General features: G+C 39.2%; 2 protein-coding genes across 2 annotated transcripts in view; one reads left to right on the forward strand and one right to left on the reverse strand.

Annotated features, from left to right (window-relative positions):
- Positions 1–2,155: 2,155 nt before the first annotated feature.
- Positions 2,156–8,553, forward strand: FAM237A (family with sequence similarity 237 member A). Its single transcript, XM_019727085.2, has 3 exons — positions 2,156–2,338; positions 3,996–4,411; positions 7,985–8,553. The coding sequence occupies exons 2-3, from the start codon at positions 4,000–4,002 to the stop codon at positions 8,122–8,124; spliced, it is 552 nt and encodes a 183-aa protein (XP_019582644.2). The 5' UTR covers positions 2,156–2,338; positions 3,996–3,999; the 3' UTR covers positions 8,125–8,553.
- A 247-nt stretch (positions 8,554–8,800) lies between these two features.
- Positions 8,801–21,861, reverse strand: part of DYTN (dystrotelin) — a 56,671-nt gene continuing 43,610 nt past the window's right edge. Inside the window, exons 11-12 of the mRNA XM_019727065.2 lie at positions 20,916–21,420; positions 8,801–11,212 (exon numbers count right to left, since the gene is read on the reverse strand). Coding sequence (XP_019582624.2) covers positions 11,109–11,212; positions 20,916–21,420 — 609 coding nt within the window. The 3' untranslated portion in view covers positions 8,801–11,108. The remainder of the gene's footprint in view (positions 11,213–20,915; positions 21,421–21,861) is intronic.

Raw genomic sequence — 21,861 nt, forward strand, 5'->3', positions numbered from 1 at the left:
CAGGGATGGATTTTTGACCACCTCTCTGACCTCATCTCCTAGCGCTATACCTGGAATACACTCTTCTCTGTGCTTCCCCAATGCCCAACCTGGAGCATTTTTTTTCAAATGTATATGCATGATTCACTCTTTCACTGTAATAGGTCTTTATTCAAATAACTTCCTATCAGGAAGGACTTCTCAGTGTTCCATATAAAATTCCATCATCCTTTCTAATCCTGCTTTACTTTTTCTTCATGATTTTTTGTTTTTTCTTGTCACACTTGACACATTACATATATATTTTTCTTGGGCTTCAGAAGGATAGGTAAACTCTCATTATTGACTCATGCATGTCACTATGTTTATTTAATTAGCTATTTATGTGTTTGTTTTTGATACATAGCTGTAACTTCACAATTCAACCCAGAAACTAGAAACACAAATTATTATCCATATATATAATTTTAAAAATAAAATATAAACTTTATTCCCCCGCCCCCAGTAGCATGTCATTTCCATGAGTGCAGGGACTTTGCTTTTATTCCTTCTGTATACATAACATCTAGAAGAGTGCCTGGCACATGGGCACTTGAAAATAAAGAAAGCACTGCCTATTTATATTCCGAGGTTTTCAAGGGGAATGTAACTATGGACATGTCCCAAACCCCCACATGGGGGAATTAAATCCCCACATCCCTACCTCCGTTCTCCCTTCTCTCTCTACACCCTTTCCTTGACTTTGCTCCCCAGAAGCACAGATTTGCTTTGAGTGTTTCTTCCATGCCTTTGCCCATGCTGGCTTCTCTGCCTGGAGGAGACCATCCCTCCCTTTTGGCCTTGCAACACCTGTGTAAATCCTTCTTCAAGAGGTTCACCAATCACTTCCTCAAAGATGCCGGCTCTGCCCCCGCCTGTCCCTTTCCCTTCCCCTTCCTCTGGACTCTCCCAGGCCAATCTCTGTCCTTGTGCTCACATGCTGTTTCTAATGACATTCTCCAACAGGCTGACGACTTCAAGAAATCCTTGAAGCAAGTCCAAGACCTCACCTATGACCTTCTCGCACATCATTAGGGTGCAATTAGAAGCAGGCATTATGCCCAGTTCACAGAGTGAGAAACTGAGGTACACTCCGTCCAGTTTCAGAGCAGGAGAAAAATACCAGGACTCTTAAGGGATCCTCTCCAGATCTCTTTCTTCCTATTACTTGGGAAGGGGGTGGCTTCTCCATATTTTCCGTAAACCTTGCTATAAGCTTGGGTTCCCCCCTGTGCCCCTCTGGAAGGTAACCATGGATACTATTGAGCTGACACAAAAGCTTTCAGTTGTTGTAGACTACAAGTGGTTTTCAGGACGCTTAGAGGGTTTTGAGGAGAGGGCAAACCCTGGAAACACTTGCAAAGGTAGGACCTTTGCCTCGGGCCCCTGGGCTGGGTATATTTCACTTGGGGCGGATGCTAATGGTCAACAGAACCCCAAAGGGGTGACAGGGCTCTAGCCCCGACTCAGATATTAACTAGCTGTGAGTTGGGAATCAAAGGCAATCCGAAGCAGTTCCTCTTCTCGGAAAGCAGGGACCCCTGCTGTGAATCTGGAGCGGTGAGCTGACGCCACCGACGCCAGCAATAACCCGGGACGCTGAGTGATCCAGGCCCCAGAGCCCGGAGATCAGGAGTCTCTCGTCCCAAGTCAGGGGGCGCTTCCAGCAGGGCCACGGCTCTACTCATGTCCTTGCCCCAGGGGTGTTTTTCTCCTTACAGCCAGGTCCACAGGCAAGCAGGAGAAGTTCACGTCCAGGACGTCTCCGGGAAGCACCTTGTCTCCTCGCAGCCCTCACTGACCGCTGGCAGGGTGCCCACGTGCCTTCTGCGACCGTAAAAGTCCCGGGGCTTCCCTCACATTGCTTTATTCTCAAACAAGGCACGCCTGGAGAGTGGGAATCTGGGGAGTCGCACTCGCTCCTAGACCTGTGCGGGGCTGGATCCCAACTTCCCAGTTCCCGCCCGCAGCGTCCCGCCTCCCGCGGTGGGACCGAGAAGCCAAACCGCACAAAGGCTCACTTCGGCTGGGTGGGGGGTGGGTGTGGGCCAGGGTCACGAGGGTGTGTGTGGCTAAGCCACTTATTTACTGAAGGGAGGGCAGGGAGGGGCGGGAGGGTGCGGGAGATGGCTTGGGGGCGAGAGGTGGCTGCGGTTACCGGCGCTTTGACGTAGGTTTGAGGAGGGGCGGAACCCTCCCACTGCTTAAGAAGGGGCCCCGGGAGCTTCCAGGACACTGTAGCTGGGGACCTTCATCCGCTTGGGGAGCAGCCTGAGCATTTTCTCTCCACACTCCAGGGAATCCAGATTGGGCTGAGCAGGTAAGTGCGGAGGGGCGCCCTTCTGCCGCCTGGGAGTAAAGGCGTAGAGTTAGGAGGCTAGTGGGGCACAGAGGACGCAGAGGGTCCCTGGCGACTCTGCCCCGAGGTGTGAGAGGCGGTGGAACCAGGTGCGGGGTCTAGACGCGCCGAGCTAGCGCGGGGCTCACAGGGGACCTCGTCGAGGCGCGCAAGGAGGACCCCAGGGATGAGGAACTTCTAAGCTCGAGGAAGCCTCTCCCCAGAGAAGGGAAGGTGCGCGAGCCAACGAGCCCACAGGGACCCGAGCAACGCTAAGTTCAGTAAGCTGGACAGCGTCCCGCCCTCGGTCTTACACTTAGCCCTGACATCTAGGGCTTGTCCTCTATGAAAAACCAACGTTTGGGGCCCCTCAATTTTGAGATTTTAGTTCAGAAGAGGACATATTGAGTATAAGTTTGTTCAGGGAGATATCCTGTGTACCTGATCTGAAATACAGAGAAAAATTTTTTTGAATAACTTTGTATCTCAACGTGCTTTTTCAAAACAGGAAAATACATGTTCAGACAGTTTCTGAAATATTGACTTTAGAGAGACTCAATATGTTTTGTTGCTGTGCAGGAATGAAAGATTCCTCTTGTGATGTTATCATTAAATGTTTGAATATAGACGTATTCCCATGAGCTGTGCTCTGCTTGCCTTTATGGTACTAACACATCTAAAAGGTTTGGAAATATAAGGTGACGCTGTGAGCTGTACATGCCCTCCTGCTTTCTCTTTATGTTAGAGGTGTTTCGGTATAATATACATTTTGTGTAGTCTGTGAAGAATCAGATAATCTTTTTATTCTGGGAAAATTTAGGTTATTATTTTAAGGACATCACTTCTCATTGCCCTTGTCTGAAGTGTAACATAACATTTCAAAGTGATATATGGATACCTTGATTTTATTGCAACAGGCTTTGATAGCCAGAAAAGTTGAATGAAAGGCAAATGATTTTTGTTCATATTCTTGAGGTTTATAGCAAGAAGAGAGAAGTGAGAAAATGTCATGCTTATAAAAGTTATATCAGAATTGTAGAACATTTCAGGTGTTTGTAAAGCGTCTATTGTTTCTACTCTAACTGGTTAAATATATATCCCTTGATTCACATACTTTTTTAGCACATTATCTGTGTTTATTTTTATTTACAACATTTTATAATTCTTATGCCTTTTTTAAAAATTAAAATCACCCTGAATAAGAAAGCATCCAAGAGTCAAATATATTCAAATTCTTAATTGCATGACAGTCCTTTATTAAGATAGCTAAGTTCAATTACAATATAGAATAATTAAAGCCATTAAGCAAGATTTTAAATTATCACTTAATATTCTTTTTTAAACTATATTCCTCTGTACTAGGGAAAACATGTTCACTTATTTATCTTACAAAAGAACACATTTTAGGAATAAATATTTCTTAGTATCTGTATCTTGGTTTTACACTACCTGCTTGACAATGAATCGGTTTTAGATAGAATGGGGCTTGTAGCACAGGAGGAAGGATAAGAGTTTTCCTAGAGACAGTGGTGTGTTTCTTCTGCCAGCACCAAGGTTCTTAAAGACATACTTATTTTCTTTACTGAATGGAGCACACGCAGGGACTCATGTGACATGTTTCCATCATGTGCATTTTCAGGGCCATGGCTGATCCTGGAAACAGAGGAGGGATCTACCGCCCTTTGAGCCTCACCTGCTGCCTGCTCATTGTTGGAATGTTCTGTGTGTCGCCTTTCTTCTGTGATAACCAGATAGATGTGCTGGCTCTTAAAAAAGCCAATCCCCAGTGCTGGGAGTCTTCCTCAGCGCGCCTCCTGAAAATGCAAAAGCCTCAAATTTCTAACACAGTTGCAGATTTCTGGGATTTTATGACCTACCTGAAGTCATCTAAGAACTCGAAGAATGAGGCACTGTTTTGGGATCTCGCCCAACGCTTCCTGGACATCTATGTGGACTGTGTTCTCTCCAAGAACCATGGCTTAGGAAAGAGGCACGTGGCTGGAAAGGAAGAGGAGATCTCAGAAGGGCATCCACAACACACAGGGAGAAAACAAGGTGGTCAACCCCTGGTCCCAAGTCTTGAAAGGGTCAATCAACTATGGATGTGCTGAACTCTGAGGAAGAGGGAAAATGGCTTTAGGGAGGTCCATTGCCACATATACACCTCTCAGAGGTGACAGGAAGATAGATAGCACTTCCTTTTGTGGTTCATAGTAGCTGTTTATATCATCATATTGTCCTTATCCCCACACTTTATATGAACAGCAGCAAGGAAGAGTCAGAAAGACAAGTAAAGAAAAGCATGATTCCCAAAATACAACATAAGGCTATAAAGGGATGCCCCAAAATTAACTCTTTTTTTTTTTACCATTAGCCTGAACATTGGGTGTCACACCTGTGTTTATTAGCCATGGAATTGGGAAGATTTGACTATAAGCCTTGGGAATATTCACAGCACATATGTTCTTGCCCCTTTTAAACTAAAACAAACAAAGGAACACTGTTTTCATGAAAATGGAGGGGCTCCTTGAGATGTACTTAGTTGATGAAGTAAAGGGTAGAAAAATTATCTGGCTTGCAAATTCATTCCTCATTGCTTTTTAAACGAATCTCAAATAAGTAATTAACTTCCAGCAAGCTGAGTAATTAATGTTTCATAATTTGGAACTTCTTACAATTGTAGAGGTTTTCACTCTATATTTGTAGAGTGAAATATTTGTAGAGTAAATATTATATTCAAAAACAGTATTCTCTGGAGGCACTAGAACAGGGGTGTCAAAACTTTTTTCAACATTTTTTACCAAGGGCCATGTGTGGTAAAATACACAAACAGCCAGGCCACTCATTCGAGGTGAAGTATGTATTGCCTCACCTGGTTTATTTAAGTAACCTAAATATATTTTTGGAATTTGCTGCGGGCCAATTAACAATGGATTGCGGACCGCAGTTGGCCCGCAGGCCGCAGTTTTGACACCCCAGCACTAGAAGAAATAATCCTTTATAGAATTAGAATGAGGAATAATTAGCCCCTGTGAATAAGCTGAGAGATACATTAGCCCTATTCATATTGGTTTTTTCTTTCTTTTTTTGATGTTGTTTCAACCCATGAGCTTCCAATGGTTACAGCAAGGGCCAATTGAATGGTAGTGCCTCTTAGAATTACTTAAGCACCAGTGGAAAAATGAGGCATAACTAATTTTACATTTGTACATTTTATTGTGAGAATTGTTATACATTCCTATAATCTATTAAAATAGCAATTAACAGTAGTAGTTTTAAATCGACCCTTATGAAGATATTGTAGAGCCTTTATATATCTAGTTTGTTTTAACCACGGTAATTAAAAATCCTCATGATTTGCTGATCCATAAAACCAGCAATCCACTGCTATTATTTATAGATAAATTTATTATTTTGGGAAGTGTTATTGTAACTTAAACCAATTTTCTTTCTTAGAGAAAGTATTCTTTCAGCAGCTTAGCTACTAAAGTAGAAATACAAAATGAGTATCTTTAAATGTTAGTTACCAATATTTAAAACATTTTTTGAACAGAGGCTGCCAAGATGTCAGCATCAGTAAGGACTGTATATTTTCTTCATCTGTACTGTAGTGCCCTTTCTTCCATTCCTATCATATTGAGCTGTTGTTCTGAAATGACTATCAATATTTATTTTTTTGTATTTTGCACTCATTTTGAATTACTCAAGTATCTATAGAATACATGAAAATAATATGTGTTCAGCTGAACATGAAAAAGATTATATATAATATATACATTCTTTCTTTAAAACAGATTTCGATTTGCTTGCTTGCAATGAGGCTATCAGAATAGTCTGAGTCTGCATGTAATTTTTTGAGCATACTTCAACATGGAATTTCTATTTCCTTCTGTAAAAAAGAAGTAGATTTACCTTCAGCTTTGGAATCCACTTGCTCAGCTTGCTGTAGAGTTGCTATTGACCCAGCTGATCTGCAAACTTTAGCTGGAGTTCCTATGCAAGTAGCAAGAGTGAACATTACACTTCTTTGGAGTTATTTTAATGTTTGACGTAAACAGTTGTTTGCAGACCAGGAAACAAGACTTTCCCTTTGGTTTCTATAATTATAGTCAAAGAGGGTCTTGGGTCAAGAAGACACCATGTCTAAAAGTGAAATAGTTGCAGGAACATCGAGATTTCATCTCAAGAGGCTCGATGAAATCTCTAGTGGCTTGACTGGGCTCTGGATGTACCTGCACAAATTCTTCACAGATTTTTTTTTTTTTTTTTTTTTTGTCTTTGGGGGATTAATATGCTACCTGGTTGGGATGGGGGTGAGGGTGAAGAGGTGTTTGTCTCTATTGTTCTCAGGGAAATCACATCATCAGAGCAGAGGGAAAGAACTAAATTAAGTGCCTACGTAATATGCAAAAAGTTCTTGTTATTTTGATCTCTTCAAATTAAATAGTTTAAGTACACTTGAGAAATGTTGCTATAAACCATGCTTTGTTAAAAACAAAACTTCTATATAATTTTGTATGCTAATATATTTGTTACTGTTGAGTCAGCAAATATAAAAGCAAGAGATATCAAACAGCTATGTAATTGAGCAAGTTAATCAATTTATTTAGTCCTCAGTTTCTTCACCTGAAAGAGAGGTACATGGAAAGAACTGAATGACCATAAAGTCTCTTCAGGTTTTCCATTCTAATGGTCTGTGAGTCTATAAAAAGAAATGTACAAAAGGCATGTATTTAATTATGGAAAGAATCTGGGAGAGATTTACCCCAAGGACAGCGTACCAAGCTGGATAATGGAGGACCTGGACATTGTGGTTGCTTATAACAATGACAAGCAGGAACAGAGGAATTCCAGAAGTGAGAATTCCAAAAAACTCTAAGGGCTAGAGATATCACCATTTGAGAAGACTCAAAATATCATTGTTATTTAGTCTAGAAAAATATGGGCTAACAACTGAATGCTGAAATATCTGGAAGGTGTGCAGAGGGTGTACCAGGTTTAACCACTGAATTATGATGGATTATGTGAAGGGAGAGAAGGGCGGGGAGGGGGGAGAGAGAGAGAGAGAGAGAGAGAGAGAGAGAGAGAGAGAGATTAATTAATTGATTTAGGAAAAAGAGTAGGCTGGTAATAAACAGAAAATAACAGTTGAGGTTAACTCATGGATTAGTAAAGGCTTCAATACAAATGAAGGGATTTTGAAGTAAATCATTGTATGTGTCAAAAATAATGGCCTCTTCCTTCAACAAATATTGCTCTGAGAGGAATGAAAAACCTGCCTGCCTGAGCCTGGCAGTTTGTATGTTCTAGAAAAATTTATGGGTGGTTTAAAGTTTTTTTTCTTTATATTTTTATATTAAAAATTATATAATAATCATTTTTACTTTTTTAATCAAGAAAAACATATCTTAATACATAATAACAAAGAAATGTATTACAATTTACTTAATTATATTATATAACTAAACTGCATAGGATAGATAACACACCTCTGTAATACATTTATACAGAATTTTGATAGCCATGGCAGAAACAGCAAACTTCCTTTTAAAAACCAATATGTTGATATTTAATTAACCTAAAAATAATTTGGTGACTTAATTATTTGTTTCTTTTCTCTACTTTCAGGTGCATATTCTCAGCAACTAAGAATCCCTACCACGAAGAAGAAAGAGTTGATTGAAGATTTGCTACGCATGCATGTGCACGGGAGTGGGCCTAAGTTCGCTGGAAACGTGACCAGTGGCGTGGAAATAAAGAAAAAATAAATCTAACCTCAGAGCTAACTCACAGCTTGGAATTTAAATAAATATATATATATATAATTTTTTTCTTGTCTCCTGATCATTTATTTACTTAAAATGGGGGGAATATCCAGTGATAAATATTAAGCCACATTCAGAGTACTTAGTTTTCATTCTTTTAGGCTGCTAGCATGTTCCTTCAAACGGTGACATTACTGCCAGATCATCCCATTGTCTGAAAGAGTTAAAATAGCTTCCAAAGATGAGTAGGGGGTGAGGGCTACTCAGATTGTTTGTATGCATTTGGATCATTTGTTTTGGGATGCTTGACATTGTTAATGAACTAGAGTGCCATACAGTTAACGTGACAACATTGCATGACTTCCAAGCCATTAAACACTGCATAGCTTATGCACAAGCATATAAGGGACTATATTTGTTAGTTACCAGTTACTGATGGTCTGTAATATCTGAATCTTGTTTGAAAGAATATTTTTGAATATTTTGAACAGAATGAAGCAAAAAACAAAACAAAACAAAAAAATGGGTGAATAAAGTATTCTTCTAATTGAAACAAAATTAATAAAATCTCTGGATCCCAAGTAATGTTATTGAAGTCTCTTTATTTCAATATTTAATATTATTATCATAATCCAAACTCTTATAAAATAGCAGTAAGTATACATTATTTCCCAAAGAGCGTATTTTCTGTTTGATTACATATTAAAACTTTATAATTGGTTACATTTTGCATTGAAAAGCAAGCTAAAAGTAGAATGAACAGCTTTATAAGAAAATAACCATTTAAATGTTTTCCCTCAAAATGACCAGGCCTGAATAAGGTTCATAGCAGAGAAGTCCAATTAGCAAATTTACTTGAGTTCCAGACACACTGCTATTTTTATCTCTAATTACTCTCATCTCTCAATCATGATGACTTATAACCAGTGATTGACAACCAGTCTGAATTTCAGAAATGTTAGCAATCCACTTGCTTTTACTGGGTCTAAAGAAAGCCTCAGGAAATGTTTTCCCTGAAGCGTTAGGGCCCTCCATAAGCTAAAAATCTTATCTGAAGTGTTATTATTAGAAGACAGCTGCACCTGAGGATTAGCCAAGTCCTTCAATAGGGGAAACATCTGGGGAAGGACTGGGAAGGGCCTAGCCTCAGCTTTTCTTGGACAGGAGGACAATCAAAGCTTCCACGCTGACTACCATTTCTGCATGTGCTTATGGTTTTGCTTTCATGCTACTCTCGCTAATGTTTTTCATCATATTCTTAAAAATGGCCACATAAACTCATTACCTCTTATAAATCATTGAAAAAATGCCACTCTTACTATGCTTACAATGCCTGCCTCTTGCTTCTCCCTCACCTTGGTACTACACATCAGGGGCTGCCAAATTTTTCTGCAAAGGGTCAGATAGTAAATATCATGTGCTTTATAGGCTATCTGGTCTTTGTCGCAACTAATCAATTCTGCCTCTGTAGAATGAAACCCATGGTGGACAATAGGTACATAAATTAGCATGGCTGTGTTCCAATTCAATTTTGTTAATGGACTGTAAAATTTGAATCCATATCATTTTCAGGTGTCACAAAATGTTATTCTTCATTTGATTTTTATCAATTATTAAAAAAAAAAAGTAATAACCACTCTTAGCTCACAGCCTCTACAACACAGGCAGTGGGCAGGATTTAGCTTGTAGCTTGCTGACTGGTGTCTAGGGCATGCTTACCAAACTTGTAAGGAACAAGCTGGGATGAAGTAAGAAGGAGAATGAGTAACAAAACCAAAATCAAAAATTTGTGATAGGCTGAAAAGCAAATTCAAAAATATTAGGATGAGCTTGAACAGGGACAATCTAGTCCTAATCCTATCCAATTGGACATCATTTCACTCTGAACACAGTGCTAGAAATTATAGATCATATAAATAAAAATCCAAAGTCTCTCTAAATGTAACATAGACTGCACATCAAGATAATAGGTAAAACAATGTGAAAACATAACAATATTTATGGAGAGAAAGTACAGAGCAGTAGTGAGAGTAAAGGATCAGGAACTGGGTTCAAATCTCAAATTCATCAAGTACAAACCAAATGGCTTTAGACAAGTTACTGACCCTCTTTGTGCTTGAGTTTTCTCATAAAATGAGATAAGTGCCTGCTATGCTTGTGGTGAGGATTAAATGAGTCAGTACCTGTAAGGTGCTTAGAAACTAAGTGCTCTAACAGTCAAAAAATGTTAGCTATTACTTTAGATGTTATTAAGTTAAGCCTCTCTATCTTACAGACACAGGAGGCACACAGGTACTTTGGCCAAACTCATTGGATTCAAGGTTTTAGTGAGAAATGTTCATGTTTTCAAAATAAATTTATGTTGAGATAATTTTGATTTGGATACAGTTATAAGAAATAATACAGAGACATCCTGTATATGCTTCCTCCAGTTTCCCTCAATGGTTATGCCTTGCATGACTGGGGTACGATAATACAATGAGGAAATTGACATTGGTAGAATCCACAGAGTTTATTCAGATTATACTAGTACTGCATGCACTCACGTGTGTGTGTGTGTGTGTGTGTGTGTGTGTGTGTAGTTTTTTGTAAGCCTATTTCTCCAGCAGGAGAATCCAGATAGAAAATTAGATCATCAATTCAGTAATTTAAATAACATTGAAGACAGCTGCATGAATTCATGTAGATGACACACTTGAATATTACTATTAATACTAACATACTCAAAGTAAGAACGGCCCACTGCTGGAAACTCAGCACATCTGGATTTGCCTCGGCCTCTTCTTTCCATTTCCCTCTACCACCCCTCACTCCCAAGGTTTCTCTCTGAAAAACTAAGACACATGAGTAGGGAGATTGAGAAATAAAACTTCTCTTCACGATTCACACCAGACTTTTAAGAAGGTAGAAGGCGTAATTCTTTTCGTACAGATTTTGAAAATACATTTCATCATCACCCCAAGGGGCCTTTGAGACTGGACTCCTTTTCACTTGGAGTTGGGCAAGGTGATTTGATCAACAAGGGCAGAGAAGGCCCTGCACATTCGCTCAGCTCCATGATACAGGTCCGTGTTTTCTGAAGATTGCGAGTCTGAAATCAACAAACAGGAGAGTCCTTCAGAGAAAATACCTGTAGGTTTCCAAGCTGATCTTAATAAAGCTCTAGGACAGGGAAGAAATAGAACCCATCTCTTCTCAGTTCCGCATGACAATGCCCTTTCTCTAAGCTAGCTAGCAGATGAGATGACCATTATTTACCAGGAGCAATGACTAATCCAACCAGGTTGTTGGTTCTTTTTTTTCCCAAAAAGATTTGTATTACAAATATAGCTAACATAAAATATTATATGAGTTTCAGGTGTACACCATAGTTGTTCAACATTAATATACCTAAAGAAGTGATCATTATAAGTCCAGCAATAATCTGACCTCATACAATGCTATCACAATATTACTGACTATATTCCCCATACTGTACATTACATTCCCATGACTCACTTGCTCCATACCTGGAGATTTGAACCTCTTATTTGCTTCACCTTTCCCTCCCACCTTTTAAAATTTTTCAATTACAGTTAACATTCGATATTATTTTGTATTAATTTCAGGTATATAGCATAGTGGTTAGATATTTGTATAATTTAAAAAAGTGATTCCCCCTGACTAGTACCCACCTGGCACTATACATAATTATTACCATATTATTCACTATATTCTCTATGCTTTACTTTACATCCCAATGACTATTTTGTAACTACCAATTTGTACTTCTTAATCCCTTCCCCTTTTTCACCCTGTTGCCCAACGCCCCTCCCCTTTATCACCCCGATAAATCTAGTACCCATCTGACACCATACATAGTTATCACAGTATTATTGATTATATTCCTTCTGCTATATCCTACATCCCCATGACTACTTTGTAACAACCAATCTGTATTTCTTAATCCTTTCCGCCTTTTCACCCACTACCTCAATCCCTCAATCTGGCAACCATCAAAATGTTCTCTGTATCTATGAGTATATTTCTGTCTTGTTTGTTTATTTTGTTCTTTAGATTCCACATACAAGTAAAATCACATTGCATCTGTCTTTCTCTGTCTGACATACTCCACACAGCACAATACCCTCCAGATCCATCCATGCTGCTGTGGATGGAAAGAACCCATTCCCATCTATGGGTAAGCAATATTCCACTGTATATGTATACCACCTCCTCTTTATCCATTCATCCATCAACAGACACTCAGGCTGCCTCCACATCTTGGCTATTGTAAATAATGCTGCAAGGAACATGGATGCACACATCCCTTAGAAGTAGAATTTTGGATTTCTTCAGATAAATACCCAGAAGTGGGATTACTGGATCCTTCTTTGTCTCTTGTTATAGCCTTTGTATTAAAGTCTATTTTGTCTGGTATAAGTATCGCTACCCCAGCTTCTTTTATTTTTTTCCATTTCCATTTTCATGAAGTATCTTTTGCCATCCCTTTACTTTCAGTCTGTATGTGTCTTTCAATCTGAAGTGGGTCTCTTGTAGGCATCTTATATAAGGGTTTTGTTTTCTTATCCATTCAGTCACCTGATGTTTTTGATCAAAGCATTAATCCATTTACATTGAAAGTAATTGTTGATAGATATGTACTTATTGTCATTTTATTACTCATATATATTTTTTTCTTCTTAAAGAAGTCTCTCTAACATTACTTGTAATACTGGTTTGGTGGTGATGAACTCCTTTAGCTTTTTCTTGTCTGGGAAGCGATTTATCTGTCCTTCAATTTCAAATGATAGTTTAGCTGGGTAAAGTATTCATGGTTGTAGATCCTTGCTTTTCATCACTTTAAATATTTCCTGCCAATCCCTTCTGGCCTGCAAAATTTCTGTTGAGAAATCAGTTGACAATCTTATGGGAGTTTCCTTGTAAGTTACCAGTTGCCTTTCTTTTGCTGCTTTTAGGATTCTCTCTTTGTCTTTAACCTTTACCATTTTAATTATAATGTGTCTTGGTATAGTCCTGTTTGAGTTCATCGTTTGGGACTCTGCACTTCCTGGACTTGTATGTCTATTTCTTTCACAAGGTTCAGAATGTTTTCAGTCATTATTTCTTCAAATAGGTTCTCAATCCCTTGCTTCCTCTTTTCTCCATCTGGTATCCCTATGATATGAATGTTGTTATGCTTGATGTTGTCCCAGAAGTCTCTTAAACTATCCTCATTTTTTTTTTTTTAAATCCTTTTTTCCTTTCGCTGTTCTGATCAGGTGTTTTCTAGTACTTTGTCTTCCAAATTGTTGATTCTATTCACTACTTCACCTAGTCTGGTGGTGATTCCGTCTAGTGCATTCTTCATTGCAGTTATTGTATTCTTCACTTCTGACTGGTTCTTTTTTATGATTTCTATGTCTTTTAAAAAATATTTTTATTGGGGAATACTGGGGGACAGTGTGTTTCTCCAGGGCCCATCAGCTCCAAGTAGTTGTCTTCAATCTAGTTGTGGAAGGCTGTGGGGACAGAGCCCCAGAAAGTAGTTTACAGGCTCTCGGCCTCACATGGAAGGGTACTGGCTCGGGTGGTGAATGGCCGTCGGCTGTGGCTGATTGGCCGTCGGCTGTGGCTGGTTAGCCGATTGGCTGCTGGTATAACTGCTGCGACTACAGAGGACTGCCGAGGATTGCTGAGGAGCCGAGCAGAGCCGAGCAGAGCCAAAGAGAGTGGAAGAGGAGAGCCGAGAGAGAGGATCAGAGGAGAGAGTGGAGAAGAGTCGTCGGTCCGTCGGTTGGCGGAAAAGCGGACGGCAGGTCGGTGTCCGGTGGGCCCAGCCTCCAGTGAGACCGTGGTGGTATGGCTCCCCTACCTATGGCTCCGTGGGTGTTCCTTTTCGGCCTCACCATATCCTGCATTCTTGTGTGGGGAGCGGGAGCAGAGACCCCGCAGGCCGCCCCGCCTGAAAGATGGCGCGGCGAGAAGGCCTCCGCGCACGACAAATGGCACAGCGAGCAGGGTCTCCCGCATGACAAAGGCGCAGCTCACTGGCCCATGTGGGAATCAAACCGGTCACCCTGTTGTTCAGAGCTCATGCTCTAACCAACTGAGCCATCCGGCAGCCCCTCTATGTCCTTTTTTATGCTTACTATCCATTTGCTGTGTTCTCACTAGGTTCCTTGAGCATATTTATAACCATTGTTTTGAACTCTGTCTCTGATAGGTTGCTTGCCTCCATTTCCTTTAGTTCTTTTTCTAGAGTTTTCTCCTGTTCTTTCATTTGGGACATATTTCTTTTTTCCTCATTTTGGCTCCTCTCTTTGTTTCTTATGTATTAGTAGATCTGCTACATCTTTTGCTGGGTGGCCTTATGTAGTAAGAGCCCTGTAGGGCCCTGGCCTAGTCTCCCTGGTCACCTGAGCCAGGTGCTCCAGCAGTATCCCTTGTGAGGGTTGTGTGTGCACTCCTGTTATATTTGAACTTTGATTGCTATTGACATGTCAGTGGGTGGGAATGACCCTCAGGCTGATTGGCTGAGGGATTTGGCCATGTCCACAGCTTATGAGCTGCTGTACATGGGGCTTACCCTATGGAGCAGGATTTGCATCAGTGGGCTCTGGTACCTATTGTGACCACCTTTTGGTTGGGCTACTTGTGGAGTTAATTGGGTGGTGCTTTGTTGTGGTCTGAAGCCAACCTCCAAGTACATTGGTTCTGGGTCCTCTTTGGAGGGTTCTGGTGCAGGCCCACGCACTGCCTGTGACTGACCGGAGAGTATCTAGTAGGAGCTACAAAGTGAACCACGGTTGGTCACTGCCAGTTCTGCACCTGGAGGCATATGGGAGAGGCCACACTGCAAACTGAGGATGACTGCCACCAGTACTGGGCCTGGGGTAGCTCCGCAAAAAGCCAGGACACTCCAAGCCCTGCTGCCACCTTCTGTAATGTTCAGCCACTGATAAAACCTCCGGCAGTACGCAGTATGGAGAGGCAGGGTCCCAGTGAGTCAGCAGGGCAGATCAGCGGAGCTCACCAGGCCAATCAGATTCAGATTTGGCCTGTTGTGGGCAGGCTCAACACAGGAAAGATGATAGTCAGAAGTTGTGGGGGCTCCTCTTCTCGGCACCAGTATTCTGGGCTGGGAAGATGGGTGTGAGGGGTTGGGGTCCTTTGCTCCTTCATGGGGAACCTCTGAGGCTGAAATATCTCTCCCGATTTTCAATCACCACACGTGTGTATGGGACCAGCCTGTTTCCCATCTCTGCCCCTCCTACCGGTCTCGATGTGGCTTCTTCTTTATATCCTTAGTTATAAAACTTCTGTTCCACTAGACTACAGATGGTTTTCCAGGTTGATTGTTCTATAATTTAGTTGTAATTTTGATGTGTTCATGGGATGAGGCAAGCACAGCATTTATCTGCTCCGCCATCTTGGATCTCCTCAATGCCAGATTGTTTTAAAAACATATATCTATTTCTTTCTAAATGAATGCCCAGGATCCAGCACAGCACTTGGCATATAGTAAATGCTTGATGATTGTTAAACGGATGAATGAGTGAATGAATGATGAACCAACTAGACATTTTTTTCTGTCTTTATGGACATTCATTAAAATTTTAGTACACATCCCTAGAATTCCCAGGCAGCATTTGAGAAGACTACCTTCTAAATAAGTGAGATAAAGATACAGTACTGAACTTCTCTTTCTGGGGTTGCTAAAGCACTGTTCTTTATTTTCTTACAATTTGCTGAAGTTCAAGCTTCATTTTTTGATTTTTTTTTTTTGGCATGAAGCTTTACAGTTTATTAACACTTATATTTCATTATTTCACTTGATCATAGCAACAATTCTGTGTGATGTAGCAATTACTGCCATCTCCATTTTATGGTCAATGACCATAACCATTTTATGGTTAATGACCAACACAAAGCCAGAAAACTAGCAAATTATAGAACTAGGGTTCCTACCTAGTTTTTCCATCCTGGGGTACTGCTGCCTTTTCCTCATATTGTTGTAATATTCTGATACTGACCTAGAGATGAAAGAGTACCTAAATATTAATAATTACAAAGCTAACTCCATCCCAATGTGAATTCCACTTTCTAGACCCAAAGTTAGGCCTAGCTCCTACCACCCCTGCTCCATACCTTTTCTGCACCGCCAAATCATTTGTACAACATGCTCTTATTTTTTGTGGCTAACTGAATTATAACTATTTGTTCGACTTTGTTTTTAAAAATCTTTTTTCTGGGGTTCATTTTTTTATTAGTTTCAGGTGTAGAAACAATGAAATAGACATTTCACCCCTCACAAAGTAATAAGCCTCCTCCCCCAATCTATTGCCCCTCTGACATCATATATATCAATTACAATTACATTGACTTTATTCCCTATGCTATACTCCATATCCTGTGATTATATATATATATATATAAATTATAGTTGACATACAATATTATTCAGTTCAGCTTCAGGTGAACAGTGCAGTGGTCAAGCATCTACACCATCCATGAAGTGGTCTCCCTAATAAGGCATATTCCCATCTGCCACCCTACAAAATCTTTACAACGTTATTGATTATATTCCCCAAACTGTCTTTCATATCCCCATGGCAATATTGTAGTTACCAATTTTTGCTGTCTAATTCCTTCCCCTTCTTTCTCATCCCTACCCTCCTCTTTTTTAGCAACCATCAGTTTTTCCTCTATATCTCTGAGACTATTTCTGTTTACTTTGCTCATATACTCAGATCTTTAAATTCCACATATAAGTGAGATCATATGGTATTTGTCTTTCTCTGTCGAACTTATTTCATTTAGCATAATGTTTTCTAGGTCCATCCATATTGCTGCAAATGGTAAGATTTCATTCTTCTTTATGACCAACTAATACTCCATTGTATAAATGTACCATAGTTTCTTAATCCAGTCATCTACCAATCGGCATTTCAGTTGTTTCCATGTCCTGGCTATTGTAAATAGTACTGCAATAAACATAGGGGTGCATATATTTTTTTGAATTAGAGTTTTGGATTTCTCGGGATAGATACCTAGGAGTGGAATTGCTGGGTCATAAGGTAGTTCCATTTCCAGTTTTTTGAGACTCCTCCATACTAATTTCCATAGTGGCTGCACCAATCTGCAATCCCACCAACAGTGCACCAGGGTTCCCTTTGCTCCACAACCTTGCCAGCACTTGTTGTTTGTTGATTTATTGATGATAGCCATTCTGAGTGGAGTGAGGTTTTCACTCATTTCATCTCATTGTGATTTTTATTTGCGTTTCTCTAATGATTAGTGAGGTTGACCATTTTTTCATATGTCTGTTGGCCACCTGATGTCCTCTTTAGAGAAATGTCTCTTCATGTCCTCTGCCCATTTTTTAATTGGATTGCTTGGTTTTTGGTGTTGAGATGAATGAGTGTTTCATAAATTTTGGATATTAACCCCTTATCAGATGTATCATTGACAATTATCTTTTCCCATTCAGTAGGCTGCCTTTTTGTTTTATTGATGGTTTCCTTTGCTGTGAAAAAACTTTTAAGTTTGATGTAATCCCATATGTTTATTTTTTTCTTTTACTACCCTTGCCTGAGGGGATACATAAGAAGTAAAAATATTACTCAGAGTAATGTCTGCAAATTTACTCCCTATATATTGTCATTTTTAAATTTTTTAAAATAGTAGTTTTGATGACGGTTCCAGATGGGGAAGAAAAGAACAGGAATAGTCCTCCAACATCTCCACCCTTAACCAGGTTCCCTGAATCCCATCTCTCTATTCCCTCACCTTCCCTTCTCATCCTTGAAACCTACAGTGGTGAGTAGATGGCAAAAAGGTATGGGAGAGAAGCTGGGAAAACATTTCAGAGATGTACGCAGGAAATTTTACTCAAAATGGAAAGAGAATAATTTAATGAGAAAATAAGACTAGAGTACTTTGTCACCACAGAAGCAAGTAGTGTTAGATGCTCTTTCAATCTAATTCCTTTACTGCAAGTTTGAACAAATTGTTTGCTACTGATTTTCAATGCAACATTTGGAATTTAAAGAGATTTTTGGGAACATCTTCTACACACTTTCTCTCTTCCATTAAGCTGGCATAGTCTCTTGAAATCCTATTATCCGAGTTCTTAATAATGAGTGACTCTATTCAGCTAATGCCAACAACTGCCCCCACCAGGCTTGCTGTTTTGGGCTTAATAAGCCTTAAGTAGTATAAAGTTCATTTTAATTTCCAGGATGTGTTGACTTCTTAGGAAAGCTCCAACCCAAAAGGGTAGTCAGCTACTAGGATAACCACAACACTGGGTGAATATGTTGGCACTGAATAAATTTTCGCATGTTACAAACAGTAGATCTTTCTAATTTTCCCAACAATTCTCCAATTAAAAAAACAAAAAAACAAAACTAGAACAGTGAAATGATCAGAAACTTCCTGCTGTTATCTAATTCATCTATTACAGGGATAGAAATAAAACAAAGGTAACTAATACCTTAATTTATTTGCCTTTCCATATCTTCATCAGTGTGGTTATCACACTCCTGTCTGTGATTAAGTTTGAGGTAATTCTGGTAAGCATGCATAGGCTATGCATAAATTATGGAGTATATTTTTATAATCCATATTGCCAATGGCTAAGTGGAATTTACGAACGGCATCATATTCAATACCAGACTGAAAAAGGATATAAGCTTAATAAGAAATATTTCAGAGAGGAGTGACAGTGTTTAACAAAAGCAGATAGTAACCAGGAAGGCTGACATATAATAGATCCTATCCCTAAAACCCTCAAAGAAATAAGACTTATATAAAAAAAAACAGGACTATAAATTTAAATCTTATCAATTAGTAAATATCTGCTGAATAATCACAAAGTATTCAGTACTCTAACAACAAAAAGGGAAAATGTGCATCTTCTTGCTAATATCATAAGAGGTTTTGTGTAATAATGCATACTTCCTGCAGAAAATCTCAGTAGTTCTACTTAAATTGTAAATGAAAGCAGAAGTAAATTGTTTTGAGACATACATTTTTAATATATTTTACAAGATTGAATAATTTAGAAACAAATATTTTTCATGATCTTTCCTTTGATGCTTTAATGATAGGTCTTGATATAGTCACTTAAAATAAGCATGAATCTTTTATCTTTAGGCATCAAGCAGTGCAAAACATTCAGATATTGCCTTCCATATATACATAGTAGACCTAGTCTGTTAGGAATCTGAAATGTACAAAATAGCCAACTAAATTTGTGATGGCTGACCCAACACAACATTTTAGAAGTCAGTAGCTTTCGTAAAGTCAACTGTAAAACCAATAACAAAAACTAAAATGAAATGACGATATCATATACAAATGAATTTCGAGACTAAAAGTCATATTTTTATGTGAAATTTTTCTAAAAACATCAAGTGGATATTGACTTTGCTTTGAATACTTATCATGACCCCAGTGATGTTTAGATGGAAACACAGTGGGTGGAATTTTGTGTCAGCCTAAGAATTAGGCACAAGGAGTTCCTATTCTATGTTTGCCTCAGACAGTCTGAGCAAGCTTCCAGCATCTTTGTGATCTTGTTTTCCGTAATACGAGGATTGTAACTCCAACTCCCTTCACAGTAGAGATTTTTAGAATCACCAAATAATTACCTCATCGACTCGGCTTTACGAAGTTTGATGTCCAACTGACATTATGTGCCAATTTTACAGTTTACCAACTGTTCTAGGCTGAATTGTGTCTCCCTCCTCCAATTCCTATATTGAAGTCCTAACCCTCAATACCTCAGAATGTGACTATATTTGGAGGTAGAGTCTTTAAAGAGTTAATTCAATTAAAATGAAGTTATATGGTTGAGTCTTAATTCTTAATCCAATACGAGTAGTGTCTTTGTAAGGAAAGAAAACTTGAATAGGGCCATGCACAGAGGGAAAATGGTGTGAAAACACAAGGAGAAGACAGCCATCTACAAGCTAAAGAGAGGCCTCAGAAGATACCAATGCTGCTAACACCTCGATCTCTAGCCTATAGGACAATGAGAAAATAACTTTTTGTTCATTTGTTTAAGCCACCCAGTCTGTGGCACTTTGTTATGGCAGCTCTAGCAAACTAATACAGTAACTCAGAAACATTTTGAGGTCTTCTCTGATGCAGAAGCACATGAGAATGTTATCTTCTGTTTTATCACAAGTCTCTAGATGATCACTCCAACATAAAAGATCTTAGGCTTTGTTAGAAAGAAATAGATACAGATATCGCTATATTAAGATAATAAAACACTCTACAAATAAGACAGTGTCACTCCAAAACACAAGAAATAACTATCGCAAAAAAGGATTAGAAAAAAGAGGCTTCAGAATTTATCGATGAGTCATAGCTTATGAAGAAGATGATAATGATGACACTAATAATATAAAAACCTTAATTATTCTTCAGAAAGAGTGACTCATTCTTGCCCCCATTTTTAAATGGTAATACGAGGCTGCCCAGTTATATATGTTTTAGCACTACTGATGATAATAATTGCAATAACAAAATCATAAGCATTTATCGAATTCTCAATATATACCTGGTACTATACTAAAATCTCATATGATTTATCATCTTTAATGCTCACAGCAATCCTATCAGTTAGGCAGTATTAGAAATCAAGTTCAGGGATGCTACTGATGTCCAAAAGATTCACTACTCTGACTGTTCCTCACCAGATGAACTGTAGCTATTGGGCTAATGTTATTAAATCAAGTGTTTTAAAAGGCAGCCTGAATCCCTGGTCATCACTATATCTCTATTGATTACGCAGCTCTTACCTGATGCCATTTCTAGAGTGAAGGCATCCATAAGTTTTGACAATAATTCTTGCAGTTCCTCTTCCTCCAGCTCATCCTTTTCCTCCTGGATATTGAGTGTCTCTTTCCTTTCCACGGGTGCGAGAGCAGGACTATGTATTTCAGCAGGAATAATTTTGGGGGTGTCCTCCATCAGTCCTTCATGGGAACTGGATGGGGAGCTAAGAATTTCCTTTGAGGTCTTTTGTGCTTGGCTTTGTGTCCTGGTGCTTTGAGTTGACTTTCGCTGTAAAATGGCCTCTGGTGATTCTGAATTTGGTAGCGCATGTTCTGTGTTTGCTTGACTTCCATTTCTGTCAGTCACCGTGTGGCTCGGAAGAGATTGCCATTCCGAACCATCCTCAGTGGCATTCTTGAGCTGGGAAGAATCTCCTCCCCTCTGAAAACGTTTACCTTTTCCACGGTCACCCTTGGAAACCATATTTTGACTGAAGGAAGGTAAAGGATGGAGTGGCTGCAACATTGCCTGGAGAAAGAAAGCTTTATTTATTAAGAAATTAACGTATATCTTACTTTTTTCATAAATGTATATAATTTTAATATTCTAATAGGAAATTTTAATGTAAGATGTTTTCTGCTCTCTAAATACATTACTATCAATTTTATTTTATGCTGTTAAATCTGTCTACAAAAATTAAAACAGCTCAGATATTAAAATATTACAAGGAATAATCACAAGGAATTTGGGAAAACATTAGGTTCTAAAATCACAGGTTCTAAAAATATAAAGAGCTTCTTTTTTTTTTTTCCTGGGCTAGAACTCCTCAGGCTTTTCCTCTCTTCCTTGTACCATACATACCTATCTAAGCTGTCAGAGCCTAAGTTTTGAAAGTGTTAGTGACTGGCGAGGCTTATTTATGATGCTTGAAGACACCAGGGACATCTTTACTGATGGCATTTCAGGCCT

The sequence above is a fragment of the Rhinolophus sinicus genome, linkage group LG01 (assembly GCF_036562045.2).
Source record: "Rhinolophus sinicus isolate RSC01 linkage group LG01, ASM3656204v1, whole genome shotgun sequence".
Taxonomy (NCBI): Eukaryota; Metazoa; Chordata; class Mammalia; order Chiroptera; family Rhinolophidae; genus Rhinolophus; species Rhinolophus sinicus.

Coding starts and splice junctions, on each gene's coding strand:
- FAM237A (XM_019727085.2), top strand. CDS start 4,000: ATGGCTGATCCTGGAAACAGAGGAGGGATCTACCGCCCTTTGAGCCTC. Junction 4,412..7,984: donor ACACACAGGGAGAAAACAAG/GTGGTCAACCCC, acceptor CTCTACTTTCAG/GTGCATATTCTCAGCAACTA.